Source organism: Cupressus sempervirens, chromosome 2 (genome assembly GCF_028749045.1).
Source record: "Cupressus sempervirens isolate cs-2001-9-10 chromosome 2, ASM2874904v1, whole genome shotgun sequence".
Lineage (NCBI taxonomy): Eukaryota > Viridiplantae > Streptophyta > Pinopsida > Cupressales > Cupressaceae > Cupressus > Cupressus sempervirens.
This window is the reverse complement of record NC_143119.1, coordinates 399604274-399629085: the sequence shown is the minus strand read 5'-3', so window position 1 is coordinate 399629085 and position 24812 is coordinate 399604274. Positions and strand designations below refer to the sequence as shown.

Sequence of the window (24812 nt, the reverse complement as noted above, 5' to 3'; positions counted from 1 at the left end):
TACATCAGCAATACAATAACAAACACCAAATCTCCAATCTTAAAACAGTGACAACTGTTAGATTGGAAAACTTCAAAATGCACCTGAACTTCAAGTGTGAACTTTGATGTGAATTCACCACGGTTAATGTTGAACTGTGTTTGCATTCGATTCACCACGAGAAGCCTGAAGGGGTTGCATCCTTAGATTCTGAAAACTGAAACCGAATCTTCGACTTTCTCAAAGTAAAAATTGAAAACAATCCAAAATCCAAAACATTCTGAAAATGAACTGCCTTCCCTTTTTTAATACTCAAAATTGTGTCCCTTCAACATCTTTTCCCGTCTTTTTGTCTTGTTCCTCTTTTTTCAGTTTTAGCCCACTTTATAATATTAAATTGACCTTTTCATAAAATCATAGTATGCTCTCATTAGCCAATTTTAACATTACATGAATATGTGCTTAAATTTCGTAATGTCCTAAAAACGGGACATTACAAATGTTTTTGGTAGTTTCTTTACCCATGTCTTGTTGTTTCCCTTATTGATTGGTCATTGACCTTTCTTGTTTTTCTTATTGATTGGTCACTGCCATTTCTTGTTTTTCTTAGCTTCAGTCTATCAGCTTTATCATTTTAAACCTTGGTTGGTGTAACATGTTGAAACTAGAGCCTAGAAATCAAAGATAATCACTAGCAATAAAAAGAGACAAAATTGAAACAAAGAACACCAGAAATATCTTGGGAAACCCTTTGAGAATGAAGGGAAAACCCCAGCCGCACAACACAAAAATATCTTTATTGATAATGAAAATGTTCAAGTGTACAATATCCTTTGAATGATGCAAATATATAACAATAGGAGACTCTTCACAGGTCTCTTGAGATTCCTATAACTCTTATAATTAATTATGACTCTTCGAATATTCATGCCTCAATGCATGAGAATGACACATGTCATTTACATTTATAATTACAAATTAAACTTAAGTGTCCTTTTCAGCTCAACGTAACAATAACGGTAATAATGTTCAAATTTTCAGAGATAAAGATCTCTATCGCAGCTACCATCTTCAACACTCCCTCTTAGCCAGAGAGATATCTTTAGCTGAACAATCACACAAGACTGCAACCAAAATGTTAATGATAAAATCTCATCTCATATATCCTATGAAACATGAAACAATCAATCATATTTATGGAATCACTCAACATGAAAACCTGTAACAATCAATCATATTCATGGAATCACTCAACATGAAAAGATTTAGTAAGACCCACAGCTAAACCTTTATTTACGAACTCTCTCAATGTGAACTGTCATGGAATCTCTCAACATGACATCCAACTCTCATCACGAAATCTCTCAACGTGATGACATCATGGACTCTCTCAACATGATGTTCACTATCGCATAGTGAAAGAGTTATGATAGCTGATCTTACAATCTCATTTATTCACACACGAATAAAATAGACAATAACAAACTAAGACTTGATTCCATTTAAGTCTCAAGTTTTATAAATACCACAAGCATCACAAGCATATGAGAGAATTAAGGGACTTCCATAAGCACTCCCTCTTAATTATGAAGCCTCCCTCTGAAGCTAAAATCTCCCTCTGGAGCTATAATCCTTATCTTGTTGCATCCTGCAATCAAGTAAGATTATTAAAATCAACTATCAATGCTAAACATAATCTATAACCATAAATACTCATATCTTTGAGGTCTAATTTCAATAAACACACATACACAAAGAGGTTCAGAATGAGACTTATCTCTTCAACTCCATGCAATACTATTTAACAACAAAGTCTCACTTTGTAGCTAAAGAATGCAATCAAAAGGTCGACTTGACACAATCTTGCATGAGATAAAGACCAATGTACACCCATGGTGGCCATGTATAAGATCAAGCTTTCCTAAACCATCCAACAAATTGTTGATCCTCCTCCAAAAACCAGAGTGAAATTTATCTACAATCTTCAGATAAAAGAGCTTTACACAAAGATACTCATAAACTATTCGTCAATATTTTATCAAAATCTGAAAACTGTAAGCAAATATCACAAAAAAAAAAAAGCCAGAAACTTCCCTCTGAATGTGATTGTGAATACACATTCTCAAAGATCCTATAGCATCCATTTGCAACCAAGAGAGATTAGTAAGATAATCTTGTCATAAACTTTCCAAATCTAACCATTTCATATATGACAATATAGTAGATGACTTTAGATAGGAAGATAACATAGAAAATACTTAGCTTCCTTTTTCATTGAAAGTTACGCAAATCTCTCCATATGTAGCATTGCATACAACTAATCATCACCATCGATAGTAAAATGACTAATTTCTATAACCGTAGAAACCAGGCTTGCCTAGAAACATGCAGAAAATTAATATCACCTATATAATTCCTTAAAAAAAAAACAAAAGAGAGGGCACTGAACAAAAGAAATGATAAGTAAATTTTGACAGTTACATACACATCCTTCGATCTTGGTAAAAGTAAAGAAAGATAACAGAAAAAACGTATCTGATTAGTGCCACGAGGCAGAAGATGTGAGTGCATGTTATCATAAGATTTGTTTCCTTTCAAACTTGTAAAATGAACGTAATATTCCATCCCTGATCGTATCGAGAAAAAGAATTTCTTTGATAATCCAATTAGACCCCCACCATTGTGAAAGTCTCAACCGCAGCAGAAGAGACGATAAAGAGGGATTTCGACCCAACAGAAGATCTGCACTTTGCAACTTTCTTGAACTGCGTCTTCATCCACCCATGATATATATATGAGGCACAAGAATGACTTGTAGTAACTAATGCCTTTACACAGGATTAAATACTCAGGGAGAAACAAATGAAAGTTTGCACATTGAGATCTACCTTGACAAAACCACTGATTCTATTAATCGCTCGAAACTTTGCATGCATAGCAATGAAGACATGCACTCGATGAAAAGCAAAGAAATATAGCCAGACCGTTGAAAGATTTAAACACAGGAAGAGTATGAAGATGCATAAAAGGCATATACAAATCGTGAAGATACTTTCCTGAATCGAATCCTGCCTAGGGTGATATTCATCTCCATCTTCTCTGTCTAGGGGAAAATCCAACCAAGTTCCGGGATGCTGTGACACATCAGCTACAAAGCCAAGAACTTCTTTAGGCAAACCCACAACTCTATCTTCATCCTCGTTCAATTTCCCCAAATTCGAACTCAGAAAGCTCGACGCAAGCCTAGAAATTTCATTGATCGAAAAATTCACAAACTTGGGAGACTCACTAATTTTATCCTCTGATTCAAATTGAGATTCATCTTGATCTGTTGTGAGGCTCTGAATGACAGAGGAGATATGCGAGAAGCTTGTGTTGAATCTCCCAGGGATATCGGTTTGAAAACGATCAGGGACATCATTTTCTTCGGGTGAAGGGTCTTCAGTGACTTTGACGGAGGGAGGCGGCACTATGAAATGGGGGATGCCCCAGAATTGGCGTTTGAGGGTATTTGATAACTCTGAATGGTCTTCCTTCACTCCACTGCCTGTAGATGTAGGGTTTTCTCCTTTAACCTCACGTGCGTCCTCCCCATCGCTGCGACTTTGCTCGATTTTCCCTTGAAATGGAGCAGCGAGGGATCAAACCAGCCACGACATTAGAAAACGAAATCTCACTTCTTTTGATTCTCTTCAGCAATAAGCACGACAGAAGGCGTGATACTTATTTATTTTTATTTATTTTCTTGAGGATTTGCCTCTCGAATAAAAAATATTAAACACGATCTCTATTATGAGACAGGTGGAAAGGAAATGGAGGCCTTAATTGACTAAAGAGGAAGACAAATCAATCCGATGAGAACAAAGGTAAGAATACTTGAACATAATGACTCGAAGACAACCGCATAAAAGTTAATGAAGGTGAAGCGGTACAAAACATTCGATAAAAAATAAATATCATGAGATCCATTTAGAAATAAATTTAAAAAATTGTGATCATCACAAATAGACAGTCTATATAAAATTTAACATTTCTATATAGAGGATATCATGGCTCTGATACCATGTTGAAACTAGAGCCCAGAAATCAAAGATAATCACCAGCAATAAAAAGAGACAAAACTGAAACAAAGAACACCAGAAATATCTTGGGAAACCCTTCGAGAATGAAGGGAAAAACCCAGCCACACAACACAAAAATATATTGATAATGAAAATATTCAAGTGTACAATATCCTTTGCATGATGCAAATATATAACAATAGGAGACTCTTCACATGATAACCGAAAGGTCTCTTGAGATTCCTCTAACTCCTATAATTAATTATGACTCTTCGAATATTCATGCCTCAATGCATGAGAATGACACATGTCATTTACATTTATAATTTCAAATTAAACTTAAGTGTCCTTTTCAGCTGAACGTAACAATAACGGTAATAAAGTTCAAATTTTTAGAGATAAAGATCTCTATCGCAGCTACCATCTTCAACATAACAAATGGTTTTTCACAACCAATCTAAGACATTTAAAGCTAACAATCCCCAACGATCATAAAAGTAACTGATTCCATTTCACATGACAATGACTTTTTTAACAACAACAGAAGGTAACTGTTATTTCATGGTCAGCTGAAAATAATAGAATAACGACTATCTATCATGAGAATAAACATAAATATATTCAATGTAAACAATTTAACCATTCCTAACTGTAATCATGTTCAATTGAAAATAGAGTAACGACTATCTATCTGAACTGTTATCATGCTTAACTGTTTATATACATATTCCTATTCAATTTATGTGACAATTAACTATTTCAACTGAAATAAAATGACTATCTAACATGTACGTTGTTACCTAGGGTTTTGAAACCCTAAGTATTTCTCTCCCACTCAACTAAAGGAAAATGAAAGCTTTTTAAATTAATAATTTATTAATTATTTTGCTCTATATAATATATAATTCCTAAAAGAATTAAATATTAATATATTTAAATGCAAAATAATTAAATGTCAAATTAATTTAAAAAGAACATTAACCTCTCACATAATTAATTCTTTAGAATTAATTATCATAATGTGAAAAGAAATACATCAGGCGAAGTTGACAAGAGTGGATTAAGGAATATAAAATAATTAATTCTTAATAGAATTGATTATTATTATAGTGTGCATAAAGGTTTGTGAAATTAAAGTGGGAGATATAACAAAAGAATGTAAATAATTAATTCTTTAATGGAATTAATTATCATAGTAATGTACCCGGGAAGTTAAAAGAAGAGTTCGGTAAGAAGTTGGGAAGTTGCCAAACTTCTTGGCAAAAATTATTTAAGGGTTGAAAAAGAATTGTAAAGGGTTCTTCTTTTTCCGATCTACAAGTTCTATAGCTGCTATAGTAAAAGGGAGTTATAGTTTGTAATATGGAGGGGAGAGTTGTTTTATTTTTCTGCAGATTGATTGTAATAGAAGGACAGAATAAATCTATTGTTTTTTTGTCATGTCTCTGAAATGAAGAGGAATATATATGTATTTGATCTTGTCGTCTGTACATTTATATTTTTGGTTTTGAAGAATATTGTGTTCTATATTTCCTTTTTCAGATACTGTCTTTTATTACTACATTGAATGTGATGTATGTAATCTTGCAATTGTGTACTCACATTTTTGCATAAACATATTTTTAGCTTTCTTTGTCTCCCTTCTGTAATCCGAAAGACTGGTTAAGTAGTCTTGTGGTTGCTTATTTGTCTTTCTCTTTCTATCTAGTTTTAAATCTTGAAATCGCATTCATTTCATGTCTATGGATGGATGTTAGAAAACCCTTCGTGTCTTCAGGTTAAAGACATAATTAGTTTGTCGAATTCATTGTATATCTTTTATGAGGGAGCTGTACCTCTTAATTTAGAGGATAGTTATCAATCAATGATAACTGATGCAACTAGTAGTACGTTTTGTCCTTCTTGTCGGGTGTATTGAGTCATGTTTTCGTAATTCTTGTTGAAGGGCAAAACTGTTTACTAACAGTTTTTGGCGATTCCGCTGGGGAAAGAAAGCAAGTTCTAGTGCTTTTCTTTTCTTGGAAATCTGAAGGTACCTCCCTGAGGATGGAGGTTGGTGACTCTAATTGATTGTGGCGAAAGAATTTTGGGATTATGGCTTTGGTTGCAGCCCAGCCATGGGGGGCTTAGATTGGGCCGTTTTCTTTATCTCAATACTCAGCCTTACCTAAGAATTCATTAGGATATCTCCCGAAGTATTCTGGTGATGCAAATCAAGACCCTAATGATCACATTAAAGCAATTACAGTTGCTTGCGGGATTCTTGGTGTGCAAGAGGAGAATGTCTTTGTTAGATTATTTGTTGGAAGCCTCATTGGAAGTGCAGCAGATTGGTTCCAGAATTTGCCGGACGGTTGCATCACCTGTTGGAATGACCTTGAGGTGAAATTTCTTTAGAGGTTTATGCCTGCACTTGATGTAGCTAAATTGTTATTTAATTTCTTTCAAATGAAGTTGGAAAAAGGGGAAGTCATGAGAGATTTGATTGATAGATTCAATAGAATTGTTGGTAAGATACCTCTAACCAGCCAACCAACTGAAAACAATCAGTTGTGTGTTTTCATTGCTGCCATGCAAACATAAATTAAATTCTTGCTTCTTCGTTTGAAAGTGCAAACATTGCAAGATGCACAAAGGGAGGCTATTAGTTTAGATGATGACATGTTTCTAAGTAGAATGAAGTGTGAAGAAGTTTCCCAGGCATAAATTTGTCTCTATGAGCACTAACAACATCTGAAGATAAAGCCTAAACAAAAAAGGCCTATTCTCAAAGGAGTAAAACCAACGCCTACTGTTTCGTTTTGTTAGAATCTAACGGTCTTTAATGATGAAGATTTTCTGATTTCTCCTGTGATTGAAAGTATTCCCCATAGTATAGCTGGAGCCTATCATCTACATGTTGAGTCTGAAGATGAATACGTCTCACAATCATCTGACTCAACGATTCGCCTTGATGTACCTCCTAATGAACAAGGGCTAGAAAGTGAAAGATCAATTGAAAACTTATTAGAAGATGTTTTAAATGCAGAATTTGATTCTTTTATATTTGGGACTGCTATTGATATTTCATCAAATGATGTTATTTAGGAAGGTATGAAAGATCAACATACACAAGAAAAGATTGAAGCTGATTATGAATTGTTTTTGTTTGATCACATCAAAATGAATCAAGAGTCTTTTCAGCCCAAGGCATTCAAAGATATTGAGAAAGATGAGATGGAAGTTAAAGGAAATTCTTTTACCCCCAGACCAATTCCATGCACCCAACCCGAATTAGAAGTGTTCAGGTTTGATTGTGAAGATGAGCTAATGGATTTTGGTCCTACATTGATTTTTTTTTGTTTTGACACAGATTTTGTAGATAGGTTCTTGGAATATGAATCTTTGGAAGTGGAAGATGTAGACTTAACTAGGAGCTATGTGGGTGATCATTCCGGCAATTCCAAGAAAAGCTTTCACCATAAAAGCCCCATTTCATTTTCTAATTATCTCATGGAAGACATCAAGGGTGCTGATAAGAACTAGCCTCCACAAGGGAGCATTAATGTATCACGATTCATGAACTATAATGTTGGTTGGCTCCATGGTTTTAATCTGCTGTTCGAAATCCTTGTGGCTGCCAAGTTTTTCTTTTCAATGGTTGTACTCCAATTTTCAGGAATGGACTGACTTGCACACCAACCATTGTTTTGCACCGGCACATACTTCTCTCAACCAGTTAATGGTTTTCCATGAGCAGCCAGGTACATTCTTCTGAGTATGGGCTGCTTGCCCTACTCTTTGTACACAAAGTTTTCGTTGTGGCTAGGTGTGATTTGCTTTGTTTGCTTTTGTGGTGCTGGTAGTTTTAGTGTTTTTGGTGTTCCCTACTCTTTTCCTCTCTGCAAGCAGCTCTCTTTGTTCTCTGCCCTACGACTCTATTTCCCTAATGGCTCTTTTCATTAATGGAGCAAACTACATGGGCATTAGATATTTCTGTGCTTAAATCTCAAGAAATTAGGGGTTCTTTGAAAAATAAATGATGATGAGTTGGTATAATGGAATGATATTCATCTTTGTCATCAATGAAATGTGTGGGCAAATATTTGATGCCAGACTATAGTTAAAAGGATATCTTTGGAAAAAGGAGTATATGAAAGTATATGACAGTGGTTCAAAGTAAAAATTTGGAGCAACTATGCCTTCTTCATCTTTATCGGGTATTTGTAAATGCAGCCTGTATAGAGTTAAAAATATTTGGGAGTGGTGATGATAAAATGTTGAATAAGTTACAGATGACAATCATGGAGGGGTGAAAATAAAATTTTCACTATTTTAACCAGATTGACTCTATTATATATGGTGGCACGATAAAGATGGGATCCCCAAATTAATAAGTGAAAAGTAAAAAAGAAAAAAGAAAATGCTTCATGATATATTAGGGTATCCAAGAGCCTTACTGACATCAATATGCAGAGGCATCAAATATATGTTATCAGTACTGCTATGATGAAGGAGTTCATGTAACTCTCAAAATGTTCTAGGCGATAGTGTGAAGGTGGTCCTCAAACTCAATGCAAAGAGCAAGCACATCTTGTTGTTCGAGCACATAGGTTTGTATAGATGTTGTCAAGGTACTAGGTCAATAGCCAAGCAAGTTTTAATGCGCTTGATGATGAGTTGATTAGTTTAGATTATTCTCGCAATTCTGAGGAAATTACCATAGGAGGAAGAATCAATGATGCTATGAGAGAACAATGTGTGGCTCAGATTGTAAATTCCTGGTATGATATGATTGTATTTTATAGAGACTTGAGGCTAGATTTAGCTGCCACTGTCTTGGACACAATGCAGAGGTTTTACACAAGGAGTTTTGGAATGTGCACGCAAAATTGATTCAATTGAGGCATCCAATCAAATTCTTGCAGTGAAGGAGGTTATTACAGAAAGGCTAGATATTGCTTTCCCCTCTGTAATTTACTTCTTGTAGAATGGGAATGAAGATTTGAATGCTTTGCAGTTCTGGAATGAAGTTTGCTCCTCAATTCCCTGGAAATCCCACGATGGTGGAACCACCAAGTTGTTCAACCATGTGCCAAAATCGACTGGTGCATTTTGCAAAGGAAGAATTGTCATGGTTCAAGTTGCCCGCAAGACGAAAGAGTTTGATACATAATAGGATTCGCAAATGATAGCCTTTTCTAGCATCATTTTTCACGAAGTCTCGCACTTAAAATGCACTAACCCTAATTAGGGCGGTGACGTGACAGATGGAAGATAAGAGAGGTCGACTCGATCCATCTTGCAAGATAATCATTGTTATTTGCCATCAAAGATGCATTGATGATAATGGAGGATATAAATTTGAAATCGAGCCTTGTTTCATTGCAAGTAATATGTATCACCCAAAAGGAACTTTTATTATGAGTTTGGCTCTTGAGAAACAAATGGATTGTGGTGCGGCTACATGTTCTTATATCGCACTCAGTAGCCCCGATGCTTCAAATGAAGTTATAAAACACCAACTGTGATGGACTTCCAATATCCATAATCACTTTGTTGATGTTGTTGTATAACTTGGTTTAACTAGATAAGGAAACACCGAAAGGAGTTCTTAGACTAGTTATGGTATTGCTGCTCAAGCCTTAACGGAAGTCATGAGAGCTCGTGATGGATGCGAGCCTCCTACTGCTCTTCTACAATTCTACAAAAGTTTGGACTTTCTTTGGATGAACATTTGCAGATCCTTCATGGGTTCATATAGCTGCTCTTGTACCTGTGGTGAAGGCTTGTGCAGAAGCAGATGATCAAGTGACACAAAAAGTTTTGCATAATGATGTTCAAGAGCTTGCTGATAGTGTCAAAGATGTTGTTTGAAGACTGGGGCTCGCGTTGGAAGAATGTTTTAAAATATTTTCCACTTGTCATGGTCAGTGGTGCACGCGAAAGTAGTAGGTAGATATTCAATGAGCATGAGCTGGAAATTAGGATTGTAATATTTGCACAGTCTTGCCAAATAATTCAATTGAGAAAGGCCCATGCTGTATGTTCGTGCGATAGTCACTTCTACCTTGAATTTTATCAATGGGAGATTCCTTGAAGAAATGAGAGTTTGACTCATAAAAACAAATTTTGTTCACCTGAAGTTGAAGTTGAAGCGACTTTGTAGCCACTTCAACTTTGAGTTGATGAGGAGATGTTGAATGTCAGAATGATAATCCCAATGCACATGGCAGCACACCAACTCAAAGAATCAACCTTGCAGTCAAAAGATTGTGACAATAATGGATACCGCTTAGAATTGCCCTAATGTTTCTTATCACAAACACAAGAACAGTGGAATGATGACTCTACACCCAATGGATAAAGCACTGGATTACAGCAGCAGACAAAGACTCTGGAGTTCTCTACATCCCTGCACAGAATGCAGCCCCCAGAGAGAGCCACTGTTACCTAGGGTTTTGAAACCCTAAGTATTTCTCTCCCACTCAACTAAAGGAAAAGGAAAGCTTTTTAAATTAATAAATTATTAATTATTTTGCTCTATATAATATTTAATTCCTAAAAGAATTAAATATTAATATATTTAAATGCAAAATATTAAATGTCAAATTAATTTAAAAAGAACATTAACCTCTCACATAATTAATTCTTTTAGAATTAATTATCATAATGTGAAAAGAAATAAATCAGGCGAAGTTGACAGGAGTGGATTAAGGAATATAAAATAATTAATTCTTAATAGAATTGATTATTATTATAGTGTGCATAAAGGTTTGTGAAATTAAAGTGGGAGATATAACAAAAGAATGTAAATAATTAATTCTTTAATGGAATTAATTATCATAGTAATGTACCTGGGAAGTTAAAAGAAGAGTTCGGTAAGAAGTTGGGAAGTTGCCAAACTTCTTGGCAAAAATTATTTAAGGGTTGAAAAAGAATTGTAAAGGGTTCTTTTTCCAGTTTGCAAGTTCTATAGCTGCTATAGGAAAAGGGAGTTATAGTTTGTAATATGGAGGGGAGAGTTGTTTTATTTTTCTGCAGATTGATTGTAATAGAAGGACAAAATAATACTATTGTTGTTTTGTCATGTCTTTGAAATGAAGAGGAATATATATGTATTTGATCTTGTGGTTTGTACATTTATATTTCTAGTTTTGAAGAACACTGTGCTCTTTATTTCCTTTTTCAGATATTGTCTTTTATTACTACATTGAATGTGCTGTATGTAATCTTGCAATTATGTACTCACATTTTTGCACAAACATATTTTTAGCTTCCTTTCTCTCCCTTTTGTAATCCGAAAGATTGGTTAAGTAGTTCTGTGGTTGCTTATTCATCTTTCTCTTTCTATCCAGTTTTAAATCTTGAAATCGCATTCATTTCATGTCTATGGATGGATGTCAGAAAACTCTTCGTGTCTTCAGGTTAAAGACATAATCAGTTTGTCGAATTCATTGTATATCTTTAATAAGGGAGCTGTACCTCTTAGTTTAGAGGATAGTTATCAATCAATGATAACTGATCCAACTGGTAGTATGTTTTGTCCTTCTTGTCGGGCGTATTGAGTCATGTTTTGTAATTCTTGTTGAAGGGCAAAACTATTTACTAACATAAGTAATCCATGATAAACAATTAACAATAAGTAACAAGAGGATTGAAAACATACAGGTATTATCGAAGGATCTTTTATCTGGTTGTCCAAGCCTTGGCATTGGTGAGAGGAGAAGCATTGACATAAGCTTAACCTCCCAGCTTTGGACCATACTTATGCCCACACATTTTAACATATTAGAATGGCCCTCCCTACCTCGGAATCGAGCTTGGGATGTTCTTCAATCCAACCATCCGAGCTACTGGGTGTTTTGAGTGCCCACTCAGTTATACTTATATAACTGAGGTTACGGACATCAAGTGATTATTGGATGACACATATGCTTATAAACTACCTTGGCTAAGGATTTTTGTTGGGTGCACTGACCCGATCACACACCACTCGACTTGATAACAGATTCCATTACAGGGATAAGCATGAGCTATTAAGTATTAAAGATTGGAATGTAATGTACCATTCTCCTTTGTGTTTCATCATCCTTGATGATCTCTGCAAATTAGACACTAAAAGAATATTCCAAATACAAGATGTATATATATAGCATCGTTATATCATTTCCTTTCAAATTTGAGTCAAATCTAAGTCATGACCAATATTCAAAGTCTATTTTTAATACTTCCAGAAAGATGCTTGCATGATATTATGAAATTAAACACACACTCACCTGAGTCCACTTGACCGTATCTGTGGTTACCTCGACATCACTTGAGTTGATCATGTTGTAGGATATTCTTTTTTTTTTTAATATTCCTGTCATACTCATGTAGACACTCACCATATCATTAGTTCAATTCCATATTGATATCTTCATTTAAGAGAATTTTTAGGGTTCAATAATTGAGAGTAAGATATGTATTCAAAATTGGATTTCTTCAACTAGCAATTTCTAGATCATAACTTGATCACATAATTTAAGTCACTTATACATACCATTTGGCATATGGCACTTATTAATGGGTAGATCATCCTTGGAAACTTACAGATCACCTAAAAAAAAAGTTAATAGATCCATGTTTTCCATTTATGTAACCTCGGCCTTCTTGCCCATCTTAATCACAATAACAATTCATTAGAATAATCATCTCATGATAGAATATACACTTCATCTCCAAAACAATATACAACAGTTCAATATGTAAAGTCAACATCGCATATGTATTATACATGTATAGCAGTAAGTCAAAGGGTAAAACATGATATACTATGCAAGATCATCATTCATCTAATCAAGATCATAAGCATCGGAAACAATTCATAAGATTCTTATTGAGTAGCTCATCATTCATCTGTAAATATCTGGAAGTTTATCTTTTCCATTTGTGTGACTTAGGCTTTCATGCCCATCTCGTCAGTGTAATGTTTCAAGGAAGAAGTTTACATCTGTAAACAAGCATTGATAATTTCAGTTATGCAAGTGTGTTTACTCCATACTGAAGCACAAAATGACCTTGTCATTTAATCAACGTCAAAAAGGATTATGGTTCACAATTTTGTTTTCCTTCAGTTCAAGTTCAAAATAGATAACAATTTATTTCTACCATTTCATAAGAATAGGAATATAATTGCATAAAGTAAATGCTGGGAACATTCAACTAAAAAGAAATATTTAGCCATCATCTGGTTGTTACATATGGTATAAGAGTGTTGGGTTCAACGCTAAAACCTTGGGCCCAACACTGCTTTTTGAGAAATTGAAAATGTAATGTTGAAAAAGATTTATTTTACGTAACTAGATATTACAATCAAAATTGGAAAAAAAAATCACACTGGGAAGTCATTCAAAATAGCCGGGAAGGGCTGAAATGATATAAAATGGACAAATGTATAAACTGTAATATCATAAAGATGAAACAGAATTAAGAAGATGAAATGATTGGCAAGTCGAGCGGTGGTGATCGGGTCGTTGAACCCATTAGGAAATCCTTAGCCAAGGTAATTTATAGGCATATGTGCTATCTAATGATCACTTGATGTCCGTAACGTAGTTATATAGGTATAACTGAGTGGGTACTCAAACCACCCGAAAGATCGAATGGTTGGACTGAAGAACATCCCAAGCCCGATCCCAAGGTAGGGAGGGGCATTCTAATATGTTAGAATGTGTGGGGATAAGCATGGTCCAAGGTTCGGAGGTTAAGCCTATGTCAATGCTTCTCCTCTCACCAATGCCAAGGCTTGTGCAATCCAAAACAACTCCTATAATTTTGATGAAATGTTATCCAAGTCTCTGACAATGTTTCACCTCTTCCCAAGTTGTTGGACGTATAACAGACAAAGATAAGCTACACATTCAATTGTTTGTTGGAAACAGTTAAGCAATGGGAAGGAAAGGAATGATACAGTGGTATCTGAATCCCTAAATGATTCAAATGATAATCAATGCCCAAATTGATACAGTAGTATGTGATGCCCTAATTTTATATAGTGGTATTTGTGGACTAATCTGGGTGATTGCAGAAGCATTGTTACAATGATTTATCGGTTTAAATACCATGGAATGTAGATTTCAACTTTCATAGAAAATTCATTTATGGTATTTCAATTCTTAGATAAGCAATTTTGTTTAATTGATTTTAACCGTCAATCTCTTTCATATGAACGAAACTAAATTAACTGACTTCCTATGAAATTGAAGTAATATCTATACTTCTTTGAGTATGTTAGTTGTTAATTAAGACCCGGGAAATCTAGTGGTTACAGTTGGTTTATCCATTCCATATTGGAATTTTTGGCTTGAGCTCCTTTTTCCTTTGCAGGTTTTGGCATAATTTAAGATCATGTGCAAGTGTCCTTTTCACAAAGTATTACTGCTTGTCTTAATGTTTTCCTTAAACTTGAATTTTACATGTGAAAAGGATTTACATGCGTCTCTATTTTGTTTTGGCGGGTTTGCTATCTCTTTTTGTGTGCCATTTTTTCTTGCTTGCATTGTCCTTGGACTACATTATGGCACTGGGTGTTGTTTAACTCAGCAAATTGACTTTCAAGAGTTCTTAGGGGGCCAAAACGTTTCAACTTGGAGAGTACTTGATATGCACTTGACATCTTAAAAGACACTTGAAAAAAAAAACCCCACAATTTTTTAATTTATGCAAAATATAGTTACAAAATGTATCAAATGAGTTTGGTGGGGGTTTGGAGGCAGCATGTAGTGGCCTTGGTGCATTTGTTGTTGTGATATAGGGTTAGGTTAAGGGAAAAAGCCCTCAACACCAAGCCCAAATGAACCTTTAAAATCACACAAACTTTCACTATGCACATTAGTTTTATAAATTTTCAAAAGGCAAGTTTATAAATCCAAAAAATAGTTTTTATAGTGTCTATGCTATATTTTTTTCCCTAAATTTTGAAATATTGTTGGCATTGTGATTTTTCAATGGAAAAAAATTACCAATTGTTTGGCTAGCCTTAGTGGGTTTTGACCTTTTTGGTGCATATCATAGTTTTTCAAAAGGAAAGCTTATAAAGATGAAAAAGCCAAGTTACCACGTTTGCTCCTTGTGGAATTCAAGATTTGGTTCACAATATAGTTGGATGCAGTGTGAATTCATCTTAAATTCAGCCGTAGTTTGTGAAATTCGCCGCAATCTCTCGGAGGGATTCAAGAGGACTTTTGGACGAATTTGGAAGATTTTTAAATTAAACAAAGGAACACGAAACAAATTCTGGGTGAATTTTGTTAAATTTGTGATTGTTGCAAATGTAATAGCACAACCTGTAATGTTTGTGTTTTTCAAAGGCAACGATCTCTCTTTTATTTCTATTGTGGATGAGACATAGACAGATATGTCTATTTATTAACACATTCTTTTATTAATATAATGATATTTATACATATATAAATTGTATTCACCACAAAGTCTCTCAGAGGGATTCGAGAGGACTTTTGGACGAATTTGGAAGATTTTTAAATCAGACAATAGAACATGGAACAAATTTTGGGCAAATTTTGTTAAATTTGTGATTGTTGCAAATGTAATATCACAACCGGTAATGTATGTGTTTTCCAAAGGCAACGATCTCTCTCTTATTTATATTGTGGATGAGACATAAAGGGACATGTCCCATGAAGGGACATGTCTATTTATTAGCACATATTCTTTTATTAATATAATGACATTTATACATATATGAATTATATCTCATATATAATAAAAATATATGTATATCTACAATAGTATTGTCTCATAAGATTTATCGGACTGAAACTACAATAACATTAACAAGTTTGATTGAAAACCTCATTTTTATTGACTTTTTGATAAATTTTTTTGTTTTGCCAACTTAGGTCTATTAGACCTTCCAACCCTAAAAGTGACCACTAAAAAGACCAAAAAGGTTGTTTTATGTCATTTGTGAATGAAAAGAAAAACTTCTTGCCACCATTGCTAAACTTCCTAGTTTTGTTGCCATTGCTCAATGAATGTTGACAAGTGATTGTTGCATGCTGTAAGCTTGTTTGTGAGTTATTCCTACATGGTTGCAAGTGTGGACAACTCCTCAAAGACATTGAAGAGGAATATTTCAACGAAAGAGGCAGGGTTTTGTTTATTTTAAAAGTTTTTTTGAATTTCTTTTACAAAATGAAATGAGCTCTCTAGTTTCATTTTGGTTTGTGGCTTTGTGTGTTGTTTGTGGATTCATAGAATGGAAATTGTTTCTAGCATTGAAAACTTTTGCTTCAAAACAAACAAATCCTCTCCTCTATGGAGATATGTGGAAATGGTTCAACGAATGCCAAGTGTAGGAGGTTTTTTTGTGGATTTGCAGCCAATGCAAAAAGGCATTTAGTAGCTCTCATAGTCTTAAATCCTTAAAAAATGCATCAAATTTTGTACAAGGAAGCCAATAGTTAATGGGGTACTACCTAAAACCCTTCTTCCAAGTCATATTTTGAATAAATATATTGAAGAGCTAAAACAAGTAGATGAAGCAGCTTGGAATGCACATTCTAATCCTTTGCAAGAGTCTAGAAATAAAACAACAACAACATCTATGGCTTAAGTTTCCACTTCCAACGAATCAACTGCAAAGGGCCATCCATTCTTGTGTGTTCCTCAAGAACAAGTGAAAAATAAGAGAGCAAAGGGGCCCTTGGAAAGACATAGCAAGATGCATATATGCAAATGGATTGTCATTTAATGTTGTATGCTCACTGTATTCACAAAAAATAGTGAGATCAATTAATGAGGCTCCAAAGGGGTTCAAGGGCCCAGGTTATGAGAAGGTGCACACCACTTTATTGGACAAAGAGTTAATCCATGTAGATGCTTCCATGCAGTCCATCAAGGATTCATAAGTTGATACAGGTGTGACCATAGTATCCAATGGATGAAAAGTTTCAACAAATTGTTCTTTGGTCAATGTTATTGTTGTGTCCACAAGAGGTGCAATATTTTTAAAAGCCGTGGATTGTGAAGGGGAGGTGAAGAACGATCATTTCATTGCAAACATTCTCATCAAGTTATTGAGCAAGTTGGCCTTGAAAATGTTGTTCAGGTAATAACTGACAATTTCAAGAATTGTGGGGCTGCTAGGTAATTGGTTGAGGAGCGTTTCAAGCATGTATTTTGGGCACCTTATGCTGTTCACTCACTCAACCTAATGCTGCAAAAAAATGGCACTAAAATTGAGTGGATCAATAAAATGTATGAAGATGCACAAGAGATCCAAATGTTCGTCACGAACCCCATATGATACAATCGATATTTAGACAATTCTCAGAATTGGAGCTCTTGAAGGTAACTTAAATTATTTAAAAATACCCATCCTAGAAATTTAGACTTTAGTTTAGTAAACTTTCTCTATTTTTAAATTTTAATTTTAATCTTGATTTTAATTTTTAATTTTTGTGATTTCAAAATAGGTTGCTGAGACTTGTTTGGCCTCCAACACTATTGTTTTGAGATGCCTTGTGAAGGTTAAAGGGGTACTGTCTAGAATAGTAATTAGTGCTAATTAGATCATATGGAGACGATCTAGTAGTACTAGGGCAGCTTCCTTTGAGGCGATGATGCTAGATGAGTCTTGTTGGGATTGTGTTGAGTAACTTGTGAGGTTCAATGACCCTATATTGAGCATGATTTGATACAATGACATGGATAGGCCTTGCTTGGGTGAGGTATATGATGGCATAATTTCCATGATTGAGGATGTTAAAAAAGATTATAAATGAGAGAGCCAGATCCTTAAGAAAATTTCTCCAAGGAACTACAAATAGTCGTGGTAGAGAGATGGAACTAAATGACTACCCCTTTGCATCTTTGCCTTTGCATTGAGCCCTAGCTTCTATAGTCAATTGGTCTTTAGGGAGAGTACCACTAGAGTGGGCCCATACAAATATTCTAAAGCTTCTCACGGATACGAGGCAGCCCTTCGAAGACTCTATCCCAATCACATACGACCTACAGTGAGGTCTGAAATCAAATATGAATATTGCCTTTAAATCTTTGGTTGAGCCATAATAAAATATCGAATCATAGCCACATAACTTACAATATGATTGGATAACCAGAAGTATGATTTTGAAGCACAAAGTGAGACACCTGAGTGATATCTACAATAGATAATGGGTTTCCATCCACTACCTCCTAGCTCATGGGTTTCCAATATGATTGGATAACCAGAAGTATGATTTTGAAGCACAAAGTGAGACACCTGAGTGATATCTACAATAGATAATGGGTTTCCATCCACTACCTCCTAGCTCGTGGGTTTCCATCCTCAAATCTGTTGAAAGCCAAAGCTTCATAGAATTATTCATGAGAAAAAACCAAACATAAAACCAAGCATAATCAGGATGATCCTCTACAACCTTTTGACTCCTCGTTTCCCTTTCTGCCTGTCTCTTCATATTCCTTTTTCTCTGTCTCTTTGTTTTCACTCCTTTAAATTAAAATGCTTTATTAATTATTTACTGAGCTTTATTAAGTCATTTTAATACTTTATCAAATAGTAAAATTAAGTCTTCATTAAACTTGATATGATTTGATAACTTAAAATTTAATTTTTTAATTGGCTTCTAATGTCCCAAAAAGGGGTCATTACAATGCTTTGTTCCCTTGGGTTTAGTTGTGGATAGCCTCTAGCGTTATCCTCTCCAATCCCCATGATGGTTGGTGATGGGAAGTGAAATAAGAAAATTATATGGGAATGGAAGGAAATATGTTAGGGAGAGGTGGCAGAAATAATTTTCCACAAATTCAGTAGCTCTTCCTAAGCGATGCATCATCATGGGAAATTTCTGCCGCTCATGGGCCAAGGGGCGAGTTGTCTTGGTTAGGCGCTGCACGCTCTTGTGCTTAATTGGGCTGAACAATCTTCATTTATGACCTAGGCTTCCTCAATTAAGTAGTCCACCCCAAGGGATGGAATCATCATGAGATATTCGTGCTGCTTGTGGGGCAAGGGGAGAGTTGTCTTGGTTAGGCGCTACGTACTCTTGGGGCTTGATTGGGCTGAATAGTATCCAGGCACCCTATGTGGATTTCGTCTCCAAATGCTAAATATGAAATCATTAGGAATAGAAACCATTGATGGTTATTTCATTATTTTTCTTCATAGAATAAGATGCTAATTGTTATGTATGTGCTTATAATTGTTGATTGGATACTAACCCCAAATAGAAATTAAATAATTGTATGAATTATATTTCAAATACTATCTAACATGTTTGCATGACCTAAACCAGGATTTATGCTGATAACTATATTGAATTCCTTATTTCAATTGAATTTGTGATTCTAGGGTAAGATCTAGGATCATCCAAAAAGGGGATATCTCAAAATTTAATTGCTTATTTACCTAGTTTCAATAGCTATGATACGTTTGATTATAGGATACTGCCTGTAAACTGTTGTATTGTTACTGTGGCTTAGAAATAGTTATACCCCAACTAGGGGACATTCATGCCTTACATGTATTTATGTGCTATGTCTTACATAAATGTTATATGCCTTTTGTATATTAATGTGTAATGCTTCATGCCTGACATGTATACTTCATGCCTTGTGTGTATCTATGTGTACCTACATGTCTTACCCAGATTCTTTAAGTCTTACATGTATACTTCATTCCTTGTATGTATTTATGTGTATTATGTCATACCTTACATGTCTTACATAGATGCTTCATGCCTTACCTGTATTCATGTCTATGTTACTTGTGTATCTATGGATATGCTTCATATCTTACATATATGTATGTGTTTGCTTCATGTCTTATGTGCTTCCAGCTTGTTTACTTCCTATGTGTCTTATATGTGTACCTTTCTCAAGTATGCTTTGTGTCTTGCATGTATCCTTCATACCTTGCATACGTTTATGTGTTTCCTCTAGGTTTGTTGTATTCTCAGCACTATTACTTCATGTGTGTGTATGTGCCTTCCCAATTCATGCTTATATCTTGGATATGCTTCCTATCATGTCTGGCATGTTCTTAGCAAGTCTATTCCATGTATCTTTTGGATTGCCATCTCAAATATAATATTTTTACACCATACAGTGTATAATACATCTGTCCTAAATATTTTGTGTTCTATGAACTTTCACACAGAACACATCATAAACATCTAAACTTATCACCTCAACAAGCACATCATCTTGAGTTATCAACAACTTTACATCAAGTAGAAGACCGGCAAGTACTAGCTACTTATCAACTTATGACTACTGGAAATGCGCGCTCATAGGAAGATTATTGACTAAAGCAACACATTAAAGAGGAACATCACATCTAAGGAAATGTGTCATGTGTCTAATCCTCATCTTAATATACAAAATTTCCTCCTCTTATCTTGACTCAAGGAAGTAATTCAAAGAAAATTCTCTAAGTTGCTGATTCTGGCTTGGATTAAGGTATATCATGGTAATGGGTTCAAGGACATGTTAAGCAAATTCTTTCCTTCGGTTCAGATTTGGGTTCTTCCCTATACAGACAGACACACACCTATTCAAACATCAAACTTATAAATATAATAAGAAGTGTGACTCATAAATCCATGACTGCCAATAAAATTATTATTAAAATACCCCGTATATCATATTCATAATTTGCAAAAAGGATAATATTCAAGTCTCTAAATGTGCAAAGAAGAGGTCAATAGGTTGAAGTTAGGGTTGTTGGGAAATTTTTTAGGGTACAAACTAATATTTTAAGGCAGGTGGGGCCCATTTTTTGGCACCCACAGCCACAGGTGTACCCGAGTCAAACATGAAGGAGAACCAGACTGGAACTAAGGCCAGAACCAGATCGGAACCAAAACCTAATAGGGGAACACAATAACTTAGGACATTCTTAATAGATACAGAAATTGAAATTTCGATTGATCATCTCTCAATTGGTTCCAAACTATAAGCTATTAACAAATAAGGAAAATCTTATCTTGAGTCATGGACCTTCATGAGAATTATTTGGACACCCACCTGGGGGTAAAAACAAAAGCATATCTTGGGATAAGTTTTCAAGTTGAGTTAATACCAGAATTGCATGGCAGAAGCTAATTATGTTCCATGAAGGATCTAAAAATGACAAACTCTAAGGTTTATTTTAGGGGTTCTCACATTGAACGACTTGGATAAAATTGACATTGCTCAAGGACAAACAATTTTGGGAAGGGCTGCTTGTCATGCCCCTGCTAATGATTGCATTCTTGATTAATAAAGTTATAAACCTAGGATATGCAATAGAATATAATAGCAATTCATTACAAGAGGCCAACCATATCTACAGGAGTTAAATTGCAGCAATTGGATTAGAATAAATTAAATAGGTAATTATTTTCAAATGGGGCCAACTGAGATTTATTTAGAGGAGGCCGAGTGAGATTAATATTTAGGCAGCTGTTATCAAATAGCATGAGCTCTTATTGAAAGAAAACACCCCATTTCGAAGGAAAAGGTTTGACCTCCCACTTTGGAAGGTATAAAGGGGAACCAAACTCATTTGTAGACAGAGAAGCCAAGACATCTATTTGGAATAGAAATCGAATAAAGAGATTAGCAATTCAGATCATATATAAGGATCTGTTAAGGGAGAGAAAGACAAGTCAATATTAAGGAAGAGATCTGCAATCAGTAATGACATAGCAGAAAGCCAAGATGAGTTCTCTTTTCAGAATTATTCATAGAATTATCAAGTTGAATTATGATGAAATCTCAGATAAATCTATATCTATAATATTATGCAGTTATCACTCTAAGTTAGAATTATGTTCTAGGGCAAAAATCAAATTTGTCCTAAAATGGGGACATCACATTGACAGTAAGACTGAGGCCTTAAGCTTTATGTTGAGTTGGATCATTGTTTGCTGCCAATTTGAGCATTTTTGTTGGGTTGAACTCTTCAGGTGCACCTTCAAACATTTTTAGCAATATGTTGTAAGTTTGCATGGGCTTGTAACCTGTTTGCAGGGATTTTCCTGATTTTCTCATCTCAAATATATTTTTAATGGAAACTATCCTCCCCCAAAGCTTATCCAAGGACAGAATATGCTAACCTATTATTCCGTATGCACGGTAGCTGCTTTCTTATTGATTATCATAGATAATCAAAGAAGACAATTCACACTGTATTTTAATGCTCTTGCATGTTAGAGATATGTCTTATTTGTGAGCAATGGATTTTGTAATGCATATAATCTCAGTGGGTCCTTCCTCTAAAGAACAGTATAATTACTTTCTATGGGTTTGTAATTATGGTATACCGGATGGAAATACTGCTATATTTTCGAGCAGTTTGAATATGGACTCTCAGTTAATAACTATTGTTGATCATTAAATTCTGACTACATTTTATGCTATTATTGTCAATTCATCCCGCTTATTTGTTAATCTTGAATATTTGATTGGAACTGTTAATAGATTCTATCATTGTATGATGAAGGTTTTCTTAGAAACATCCAGGCCTTTGTATCTCAGAAAGGATAGGATGACTAGTCCAGTTTTATGTTTTGAAAAATTTAACTTCTTCTCTTATGGTAAGAAAAACATAATGTTTTCTCCAATTATAATTTGTTTTGGTTGGATATACAGTATGACTGGAACCTTTGAGCTTGAAATGAAAGTGCGTGACTATGAGCTGGATCAGTATGGGGTTGTCAACAATGCAGTTTATGCAAGCTATTGCCAACATTGTAAGAATCCAATTGTAATATTAAAATCTGTAGTGCCTGAGGCAAATGCTTGTCAATTTTTATAGAATCTGCAGCACAAGTTTTTATTCATATTTGTTTAAGTGGTCTATCTGATGAATCTATGTAGATGTTCTGGAAGTTTCTTCAGCAGTTTCTGTAGAGAGATTTTAGAATTGTTAATCTGTTATATGGTCCTAAGAAAAATATCATTCTCTGCTATGCTACAGCTTTTTAGGGGTTTTAATATAAAATTAATTGTAGTGTATGCCCACGTAAATTAAACTTTACACACTGCAGCTCCCAGAAATTTCTTGTCCACCATTGCTCGTTGCAGCTGAAAGCTTCCTTCCAAGAAAAAGCCTCAAAATTTTGGAACATTCTGGAATTTGCACCTGCAGTGGTGTATATTTTTTTATGGGATCACCTGCACTGAACAAATAGGAGACGGAAATCAGAACCTCTTGTAGAACGCAATTCTTCTACTAAGAGGGTGGGGGACTGAGCGACGTGGGGAGTGGTTGAATAAGGAGAAGCCTTTAACTTTTGATCCTTAATCAGTTTAAACTTTTTGATAAACGTTTTCATACTTCAATATGAAAACTGAAAGGAGATATAAATTAAAATCAGAAAGAGATGCTATAGCACAACGAAGCCAATGCACAAAAGATATGTGGAAAAACCATGGTAAGAAATGCTTCTAGGATCTACTGTCCTAATCTAGCCTCACAATTGAACCTTTACACAGTTTTAGGGCACCAACCCCAAGGAATCACCAGATTCCTTATTAGAGCACCAAGTCTTTCAAACTCGCCACAACCTGAGCACACACCCAGTGTTTTTAAGCACCAGCTATAAGAATATCACAATTACAAAATTATAATTGATTTCAACTTCAGAAGAACTACACTTTACACCAATAGAGGTATATAAGAAAACTTGTACAATCTGAATATCAACCACCTTCAGATATGCTGTGTAATACTGCACTTCTAACAACAGCGACCTGCAAATAAAACTTCTCCAAACATAGTGCCAACTGTCATAATAATATTATATAGTATTCTGCAAATTAAAACTGCAAACTCCCAACTTTTTTTATATCATTGGAGATTTGTGTATGAGTTTGTAGGGAATATAAACATACATCATTAGATCTGATCACTGCATACCAATGTTTTATTATCTATTACGATAATCGATAGTTTCAATATCTGTTTAATGGTTATCTGTTGTGATCTATTGCAAGTATTAGAATCTTTCTAGTATTTAGTTAGCTGTTAGTTTTCTGTTAGCTAGAAGAGAATGTTTCTATTCTTGTGATATTGCTATCAGGATTTAACTGTGTAGTTTTTGAGCCAAACTCATTGACTCATGTTTCATGAGTAGTGATTCAGATGAATCCATCTCTCATGACAGTAAATGGAATACTTAGCACTCATTGGATCTAGGTGATGCTCACAGAGGTGATACTCATGAAACATGAGTCAATGAGTTTGACTGAAAAACTACACAGTTAAATCCTGATAGCAATATCACAATTTGACTTGCTGTGGAAAAATATCTCCCACTTAACAGTTTCTATTCTTGATGACTGTTTTTTTAGGAAACATCATTTATTTATTTGTATATATTGATCATTTGATCTTTGTTAATATCAATGAAGGTTCTTACCAATTACTTCCTGTAATATGGTATCAGAGTGAGGTAAAGATTTTTTTGAAATTTTTGAATTTTTTTAAAAATTATTTGTCTTAAATTTTATGAAATTGATTTTTCAGGATACTTTGTGGGCAAGAAAAATTGACTGTTACAAATCTTGAATAGGGTTTCTCAGCAACTTTTCTCTCTGAAAATCCTGACCATTTTCAGTTGCCTGGTTCTGCAACTCACACATTTTTTTTCAAACGCAATTTCTGTATTTTTGGCCCTGTTTTCAGCTCGGTTTGGTTGCATTTTTCAGATGTGATTCGTGATGCCTTTTTCCTCTGTTTTTGGCCTTGTTTGCAGACATTTTTTTTTGCTTTTTTCTTTCGCTTGACAGGCTTCT

The 24812-nt window shown here is 34.7% G+C and overlaps 1 protein-coding gene across 1 annotated transcript in view; it reads left to right on the top strand.

Annotated features, from left to right (window-relative positions):
* LOC149572822 (acyl-acyl carrier protein thioesterase ATL3, chloroplastic-like) overlaps positions 1–24812 on the top strand; it is a 140759-nt gene that overhangs the window by 44758 nt on the left and 71189 nt on the right. Inside the window, exon 2 of the mRNA XM_089813899.1 lies at positions 22665–22765. Coding sequence (XP_089670025.1) covers positions 22665–22765 — 101 coding nt within the window. The remainder of the gene's footprint in view (positions 1–22664; positions 22766–24812) is intronic.